Source organism: Papaver somniferum, chromosome 10, assembly GCF_003573695.1.
Source record: "Papaver somniferum cultivar HN1 chromosome 10, ASM357369v1, whole genome shotgun sequence".
Taxonomy (NCBI): Eukaryota; Viridiplantae; Streptophyta; class Magnoliopsida; order Ranunculales; family Papaveraceae; genus Papaver; species Papaver somniferum.
This window is the reverse complement of record NC_039367.1, coordinates 155,396,368-155,406,213: the sequence shown is the minus strand read 5'-3', so window position 1 is coordinate 155,406,213 and position 9,846 is coordinate 155,396,368. Positions and strand designations below refer to the sequence as shown.

The 9,846-nt window shown below is 33.1% G+C and overlaps 1 protein-coding gene across 1 annotated transcript; it reads left to right on the top strand.

Moving 5' to 3' along the window:
- Window positions 1-6,364: 6,364 nt before the first annotated feature.
- Window positions 6,365-9,210, top strand: LOC113316609. Its single transcript, XM_026564771.1, has 5 exons — window positions 6,365-6,509; window positions 6,617-6,717; window positions 8,384-8,479; window positions 8,557-8,805; window positions 8,908-9,210. The coding sequence occupies exons 1-5, from the start codon at window positions 6,365-6,367 to the stop codon at window positions 9,067-9,069; spliced, it is 753 nt and encodes a 250-aa protein (XP_026420556.1). The 3' UTR covers window positions 9,070-9,210.
- Window positions 9,211-9,846: the final 636 nt, after the last annotated feature.

The window sequence follows — 9,846 nt, the reverse complement described above, 5'->3', positions numbered from 1 at the left end:
GCTATCATGATAATTATCAGAGATAATAACTTTAAGGTTTGAGAATGATACCTCCAGTATAAACTGGGTTTAGGCACTACCACATTTTGATGCTCCTTCTTACCCCCTCCTTGGTTTGTATTTCAGCCTCACAAGTACCTGGTTGCTCAAAAGAGATTGTCAGGACTAACAAATTCAGAGAGCATCAATGTTGACTAACATCAAGGGAACCAGATGAAGCTAACACAGAGTGCAATGGGTTACAACAAAATTCAAAAAGCTAACATAGTAACACTTATTACTACGCAAAAATCATCTAGTATAATGAGAATTTCAGCAATCTAAGAATGAATGCTACAACATACCTAAGATGGGAGTAAATCAGACTGATTTTAGGGTTAATCTATAGATATTCTAAAACATCAAGGGGCAATAATCCCGCCCAAAAGTTATTTCTTTTGATTTCAACCCCAAAATAAAAAGGTTAGGGTTCAAATAAAAAAATAATTGACTGGGATTATTACCGCTAGATGTTCTCAATATTCTTGATTTCATCAGATTTTCATCCTATGGAGGTGCAGAAATATTTCCAAAATTGAAGACTAAATCTTCCCTAAAAATCCCCTTATTTTCTGCCAGAATATCAGTTGGAGAATTTTTTTCCTTAAGATAGAGAGATATGGATGAAGTGATTTAGAGATTTTAGGGATGAACTGATAGGCGTACATGCCTGTTTGAGAAGATACCCATTTTACATTGTTAACATCAAAACCGAGCATGTGTTTGTCTTTTTTTTTTAAAGTTAATTATTTCCCCACACAAATTTAATTAAAATTAAATTATAGTTAATTATAAATTATTCAATTAAAATTAAATTATAAATTATTCGATTAAAATTAAATTAGTACTCGAACTCGTTCCGAATCGATCAATATTTCAGGTGAAGTGTCGAGTCTTGATTATGTAATAACTAAATTTTGATTATGTAATAACTAAATTTTTACGTGTCTCGATTCCAAAGGACGAAGTTCCGTTTTCATCAGTTTTACTCGAACTCGTTCCGAATCGATCAATATTTCAGGTGAAGTGTCGAGTCTTGATTATGTAACTAAATTTTGATCATGTTATAACTAAATTTTGATTATGTAATAACTAAATTATGATTATGTAATAACTAAATTTTGTCGTGTCTCGATTCCAAAGGACGAAGTTCCGTTTTCATCAGTTTTACTCGAACTCGTTCCGAATCGATCAATATTTCAGGTGAAGTGTCGAGTCTTGATTATGTAACTAAATTTTGATCATGTTATAACTAAATTTTGATTATGTAATAACTAAATTATGATTATGTAATAACTAAATTTTGTCGTGTCTCGATTCCAAAGGACGAAGTTCCGTTTTCATCAGTTTTACTCGAACTCGTTCCGAATCGATCAATATTTCAGGTGAAGTGTCGAGTCTTGATTATGTAACTAAATTTTGATCATGTATAACTAAATTTTGATTATGTAATAACTAAATTTGATTATGTAATAACTAAATTTTTCGTGTCTCGATTCCAAAGGACGAAGTTCCGTTTTCATCAGTTTTACTCGAACTCGTTCCGAATCGATCAATATTTCAGGTGAAGTGTCGAGTCTTGATTATGTAACTAAATTTTGATCATGTATAACTAAATTTTGATTATGTAATAACTAAATTATGATTATGTAATAACTAAATTTTGTCGTGTCTCGATTCCAAAGGACGAAGTTCCGTTTTCATCAGTTTTACTCGAACTCGTTCGAATCGATCAATATTTCAGGTGAAGTGTCGAGTCTTGATTATGTAACTAAATTTTGATCATGTATAACTAAATTTTGATTATGTAATAACTAAATTTGATTATGTAATAACTAAATTTTGTCGTGTCTCGATTCCAAAGGACGAAGTTCCGTTTTCATCAGTTTTACTCGAACTCGTTCCGAATCGATCAATATTTCAGGTGAAGTGTCGAGTCTTGATTATGTAACTAAATTTTGATCATGTTATAACTAAATTTTGATTATGTAATAACTAAATTTGATTATGTAATAACTAAATTTTTCGTGTCTCGATTCCAAAGGACGAAGTTCCGTTTTCATCAGTTTTACTCGAACTCGTTCCGAATCGATCAATATTTCAGGTGAAGTGTCGAGTCTTGATTATGTAACTAAATTTTGATCATGTAATAACTAAATTTTGATTATGTAATAACTAAATTTGATTATGTAATAACTAAATTTTGTCGTGTCTCGATTCCAAAGGACGAAGTTCCGTTTTCATCAGTTTTACTCGAACTCGTTCCGAATCGATCAATATTTCAGGTGAAGTGTCGAGTCTTGATTATGTAACTAAATTTTGATCATGTAATAACTAAATTTGATTATGTAATAACTAAATTATGATTATGTAATAACTAAATTTTTCCGTGTCTCGATTCCAAAGGACGAAGTTCCGTTTTCATCAGTTTTACTCGAACTCGTTCCGAATCGATCAATATTTCAGGTGAAGTGTCGAGTCTTGATTATGTAACTAAATTTTGATCATGTATAACTAAATTTTGATTATGTAATAACTAAATTATGATTATGTAATAACTAAATTTTGTCGTGTCTCGATTCCAAAGGACGAAGTTCCGTTTTCATCAGTTTTACTCGAACTCGTTCCGAATCGATCAATATTTCAGGTGAAGTGTCGAGTCTTGATTATGTAACTAAATTTTGATCATGTATAACTAAATTTTGATTATGTAATAACTAAATTTGATTATGTATAAAACTAAATTTTTCGTGTCTCGATTCCAAAGGACGAAGTTCCGTTTTCATCAGTTTTACTCGAACTCGTTCCGAATCGATCAATATTTCAGGTGAAGTGTCGAGTCTTGATTATGTAACTAAATTTTGATCATGTATAACTAAATTTTGATTATGTAATAACTAAATTATGATTATGTAATAACTAAATTTTGTCGTGTCTCGATTCCAAAGGACGAAGTTCCGTTTTCATCAGTTTTACTCGAACTCGTTCCGAATCGATCAATATTTCAGGTGAAGTGTCGAGTCTTGATTATGTAACTAAATTTTGATCATGTATAACTAAATTTTGATTATGTAATAACTAAATTATGATTATGTAATAACTAAATTTTGTCGTGTCTCGATTCCAAAGGACGAAGTTCCGTTTTCATCAGTTTTACTCGAACTCGTTCCGAATCGATCAATATTTCAGGTGAAGTGTCGAGTCTTGATTATGTAACTAAATTTTGATCATGTTATAACTAAATTTTGATTATGTAATAACTAAATTATGATTATGTAATAACTAAATTTTTCGTGTCTCGATTCCAAAGGACGAAGTTCCGTTTTCATCAGTTTTACTCGAACTCGTTCCGAATCGATCAATATTTCAGGTGAAGTGTCGAGTCTTGATTATGTAACTAAATTTTGATCATGTAATAACTAAATTTGATTATGTAATAACTAAATTTGATTATGTAATAACTAAATTTTGTCGTGTCTCGATTCCAAAGGACGAAGTTCCGTTTTCATCAGTTTTACTCGAACTCGTTCCGAATCGATCAATATTTCAGGTGAAGTGTCGAGTCTTGATTATGTAACTAAATTTTGATCATGTAATAACTAAATTATGATTATGTAATAACTAAATTATGATTATGTAATAACTAAATTTTTCGTGTCTCGATTCCAAAGGACGAAGTTCCGTTTTCATCAGTTTTACTCGAACTCGTTCCGAATCGATCAATATTTCAGGTGAAGTGTCGAGTCTTGATTATGTAAATTTTGATCATGTTATAACTAAATTTTGATTATGTAATAACTAAATTATGATTATGTAATAACTAAATTTTGTCGTGTCTCGATTCCAAAGGACGAAGTTCCGTTTTCATCAGTTTTACTCGAACTCGTTCCGAATCGATCAATATTTCAGGTGAAGTGTCGAGTCTTGATTATGTAACTAAATTTTGATCATGTATAACTAAATTTTGATTATGTAATAACTAAATTATGATTATGTAATAACTAAATTTTGTCGTGTCTCGATTCCAAAGGACGAAGTTCCGTTTTCATCAGTTTTACTCGAACTCGTTCCGAATCGATCAATATTTCAGGTGAAGTGTCGAGTCTTGATTATGTAACTAAATTTTGATCATGTAATAACTAAATTTTGATTATGTAATAACTAAATTATGATTATGTAATAACTAAATTTTGTCGTGTCTCGATTCCAAAGGACGAAGTTCCGTTTTCATCAGTTTTACTCGAACTCGTTTCGAATCGATCAATATTTCAGGTGAAGTGTCGAGTCTTGATTATGTAACTAAATTTTGATTATGTAATAACTAAATTTTTATTATGTAATAACTAAATTTTTCCGTGTCTCGATTCCAAAGGACGAAGTTCCATTTTCATCAGTTTTACTCGAACTCGTTCAGAATCGATCAATATTTCAGGTGAAGTGTCGAGTCTTGATTATGTAACTAAATTTTGATTATGTAATAAAAAAAAAAGTAAAAAGAAAAAAAGGAAAAAAATGAAAAAAAATTTAAGTAAAAAATGAAAATAATGAAAAAATTTATGCCACATTTATGTCCAGCCCAGTCAATTACATGGTTTAAGCTAACACTCCAGCCCAGTCCATTACATGGTTTAAGCTAACACTCCAGCCCAGTCCATTACGATTTTACTTATGTTATTTCAAAATGCATCGAATAGGATGTCCATAGTAAATCTAACGGTGAATATATTTATCACAAGCCCAACCAATAGTAGATTAATAGGGAAGAACCTCTTATCTTACGCTATGTAACACCTCAAAATTGTTCGTTTTATCTTTCCTCCTAAACCAGAGTTACAGAGCGGAGAGAACTAGAGAAACCTAAGCAGAGTAAAAAGGGGATAAAGTTCTAGGCTTAAAATCAGGGAAACATTGAGATTTGTTAGAGTAAAAAGGGAAATCGGATTTCTAAAGTTTGGAAATATTTTTAGGTCTACCGTAGGATCAAAATCAAATGGTATTTTCTTAGGAGATTTTTCCGAAAAAAGGAAATCGTAGACCAAACTCAATCGATTTTTCAGTTCACCCTAAATAATTTTGAGCGGGATGAAAATGAAACGCAAAATATTTTCGGCGGGATTATTCAATCTGTGCGACTTTATAAAGGGCCGTATGGTGTTGAGGAATTGCATGGCTAAATCTTATAAAGGTATATCCTGTTCTCAATCTTTCTTTCGTCTAAAAAGCTTAGTTATTCAAACCCTAATTGATTCAAACCTTAATTTTTGAATCAGACCCAATTGATTCAAAGGTTAAGTTTTGACTCAAACCCTAATTCTTAATTTTTGATTCATTGAAAGCAGGGTTTATGCACCTGTTTATTTCTTATTAAGAAGAACAATGGTGTGCATGCATGTTTAAGCTTTTCCTATGTTATGCTTAGGATCTTTATGCAGATTGTATTCTAAGTTGCATAGTGGCTGGATAACAACTCAGTCTTCTATGGTTATGGAAATGCTATTCTTTTATGTTTTTTTCTTTCTTTTCCGATGAATCTGATTAATGTTTTTCACACTGCAAACAATAGTTTAAGCTTCTGTGGTTCTCCCTGAAACCACTCGACATCACATTCTTATCTCATTTAGCTGGCCACATTCTCTGTCGTGTATACTCCCGTGTCATTGACGTTTTGTATAATGGGATTATAATTATGTCAGAGCTAGGTCAATTGAATGTTATTCCTTGGTTTTTTTATCTGTCTATTCTGATGAATGTTTTTCACATTGCAAACCAATAGTTTAAACTTCTGTGGTTCTCCCTGAAACCACTAGAAATCACATTTTTATCTCATTTTCATCAACTTTAGCTGGTCAGTAAGCTTCCATCTGTCGTGTATACTCCCGAGTCATTGACATTTTGTATAATGGGATTATAATTATGTCGGAGATCGGCATCCGTCGTTTGTTTTTAGGGAACTTGGTAGGTTTACATAATTGTGTATGTTTGAACTGGAGTCTTGCTTGAGTTCTTTCAATGCTCTAGTAAAAACCTCAGCGATTAATAATTTTTTAATTGTTATATCTTTTAACAATTCTGAGACGGCATCCTGCTCTTGCATCTAATCATACTAATCAAGACCATGTTAGTACTGACATAATCAAGACCATGTTAATTGACTGTTATTTAATTTTTGCTTGTGTCTAGCTTAATAACTTTTGACTTTTGATTGAAAAGAATTCAGACCTTATTTGATTGAATCATATACATGTATATGCAGTTTCCTATATGACTACACAAGAGAATTCGAGTTGGGAGGAGCCAGAGTATGATGATGATGAGTATGCTGAAAATGAGACTGGCCCTGGAGGCTCAAGCCTTGCAGAATTTAGGAGAGTCAGAGGATGAAGACGAAGATTCCGATGGTAGTCGCACCGGTTCCGATGGTGATAGCTCCAGTTCTGATGATGAATCGACTGAAAGTCCTGAACAGCCTGGTAATGCTATACTAGCTTGTCTGTTTTTGTTTGCTTTGGACTTAAAAAATATGAGTACACTCTTACACCATGTTTACTCTTATTTTGGGTTTTTGAACTATAAAAAGACACAGGAGCTCCAAACAATACAGTAGAGTCTAAGGAGAATAATGTTCGAGGTTTAACAAGATTGAAGAAGCTAAAGAAAAATTTTGACGGCGAGAAGCATGTGATAGAATTTGATAATTTTGGTCGATTTAAGGGGAAATATAAAGCTGAAATTGCTAGTTACATGGGTGTATTGGTACGTCGAGACGTTGGTCTAAGGCACTTGAAGTGGAAGGAAGTGAATTCAGTGATGAGGGATAAGTTATGGCACGAACTATTGGTATGTATATGCTGATCTATATTGATTTTTAATACTATATTTGTTATTAATTTGTTACCTCCGTTAACATCTCCATATTTTGGCAGCGGTTTTATGAAATTGAGGAGACTATGAGAAGACAAATTATGAAATATTTTGGGGAACATTTGCGCAACTTCAGAAGAAAGTTGTATGTAAAGTTCATAGTGCCCAATTTGGGTAAACCTGCTAAACTAAATACTGTTCCTAAACAATATCGTGTCATTGTGAACCAAGAACAATGGGACAAGTTCGTAAAGTGGAGGTTGTCTGATAAATGCAAGGTTGTATATTGCACGTTTTAGTTTGGAAATATTGATATTAATTTCATTAATTAGTCTAACTTTTTTATGAATGAAATTCTTTAAATCTGTATGCTCAGGAGTTGTCCATTAGGGGAGCTAAGGCGCGTAAGAACCACAAATATAACCACAGGACGGGAAGAGCAGGGTATGCAGGGCTGTTGGAAAAATTAGTAAGTCCAGTTTGTTATACAAAATTATTATTATTTCCAGTTTAAATTATATATTATCTATCTAATTTTTCTTCTTGTGTATTTTATAATTACTAGATTAATGAGAAAGAGATCCTTGAAGATGAAAATCCTTCACGGTCTTTACTATGGAGGAAGGCACATCAAAAAAAAATGGAGAATACGATGACGATGATGTTAGGGAAAAAGCAGCTCAGCTTGTAAGACGACTGAAACTATCTAGCTATTTGTTTTGTGCTTGAGTAAATGTGAAAATAATTTTGATTTAATTGATTATCACTTCTAATCCCTTAATTCTTTTTTGTGCAGGAGGATTTTGATAAGCAGCTGGAAGATGGAACTTTGAAAAACAACCAGGCAATGATTCTATCACCCTTGTGTTTGGGGAAGAACATGCTGGGCGTGTAAGATGTATAGGCAAGGGAGTGACTCCAACAACGTACTGGCACCTGCCACGGAAAGGAGCATCCAAGGAGCACATTGAACTGAAGAAACAACTGGAAGATGAAAGACGCGCGAACCAAATGGAGAGAGATAGGAAGGATGCAGAAATGAAGGAAATGAAGGCAGCAATGAAGGCACAAGAAGAAATGATGAGCAGCTTAATGTCTCAGCTAAAATCTCAAGGCATATTGAAAAAGAAAATCAAAAGCAAAAAGGCACGGGTATGTTTAACATCATCCAAGTAATTTTGATTAAGTATGTATTTCCTAATAATTCTGCAGTATCTAATATGTCAACTGCACTATATAGAAATCTCCTATTAGAGAGAACTCTCTTATGCTTGAATTCCCTGTTACAAGCATTTCTCCGACTGAAAGGAATGAATCTAATACAAATAGAAATGACCCTGAATCTGAAAATGTATCTCAGTCTACGGGATCGAAAGATAGTTCTGAACTCCAAATGGTATGTTTCTTTTGCAGGTATTTAAAATATATAGTGCTTTGAGAGTTCCATTTTTTGTTGATGTTAATATAGCGTATATTTTTGTAGTCTGGAAAATACAAACAAAAGTCTCCTGCATCTGAGCATCTACCCCTTAGTTCACCAGACAATTCTCAATCGAAAGACAAAACTGAACTTTCAACGGTATGTCCTTTTCACAGGCATTTAAGCATTTTGAGATTTGAATCTGTTGATGTCAATATAACATTTCTGTTTTGCAGATTGGTAAATGCAAACTGGCTCATGCTTCACTGAGAAATATCATTGCATGGGGTTCGGTTCTTCCATCAGTGCCAGGTCAGAAGGTTCATGGAGATCCACTCCGGGATGATTGTGTCAGAGTGACGGTTGAAAAGTCGATATTAAAGAATCATTGTTTGCCAGTCCCATCTACTCATCTCAAAACAGTAGAGGATGCTGAAAAATCTATAGTAGCTTGGCCTAAAGAGTTTGTGATCTCTTGCTCTAGTGTAAGTTGCTTTATTATACATGCTTATTACCTTCTGCATCCTGACCATATAACTGTTAACATGGTTTTTTCCCTTAATTATACATCCACTGGCTTGATGCAGGGCCATCCACTTTCAGACCCCGGTGAACATGATTCTGACCCAAACGATGAATATGATTCTGACCCAAACACTAAGAAGACAAAGAAGAAGAAACCTTCATATATGAAGAGCGGGGAACTAAAGTCTCGGAGATCCAGCAAGAGACTCAAGACTGCAGCCTAATTATTAATAGAAATAGTCGTGGACTATAGGATTTGGATGTTTAAACTTTTAAGTCTCTCTTTGAAAGTTTGTTTTCTCAAGGTTACTGCACAATTATCAGATTGAGATGTTTATTATATTGTGAAATGAAATTATTTTGGTACAATTCTAATTGTAGTCTTCATTAATTTTTTATGGATGGTTATTTAGGTGATTTTTGAATAGCTACATTGAAAACACTTGATGTGTCCAAAAGGTGAACAATAGCTACATTCAAAACACTTGATGTGTCCAAAAGGTGAACAAAAGCTACATTCAAAAAACTAGATGTGTCCAAAAGGTGAACAATAGCTACATTGAAAACACTTGATGTGTCTAAAAGTTGAACAATAGCTACATTCAAAAAACTTGATGTGTCCAAAAAGTGAACAATAGCTACATTGAAAACACTTGATGTATCCAAAAGGTGAACAATAGCTACATTCAACACACTTGATGTGTCTTTCGAAAAAATTTAGCCACGGTGCTACAAATTTTTAGTAGCCATAACTTATTAATTGGCCATGTAAAATGTTTATCATGTGTCCAAAAATATGGATGGCCATGGTACCATAGATTAAACGTGACTACAAATCATGTATTAGCCATGTTAAATTATTTTCCGTGTGTCCAAATGATAGAGATGGCCATGGTTGAGAAAAATTAGTGTGACCGCAACTCATGAATTGGCCATGATAAAATGAATTTTGCGTGTCCAATTGATGACAAAGGCCACGACTATAATAAAATTTACGTGAC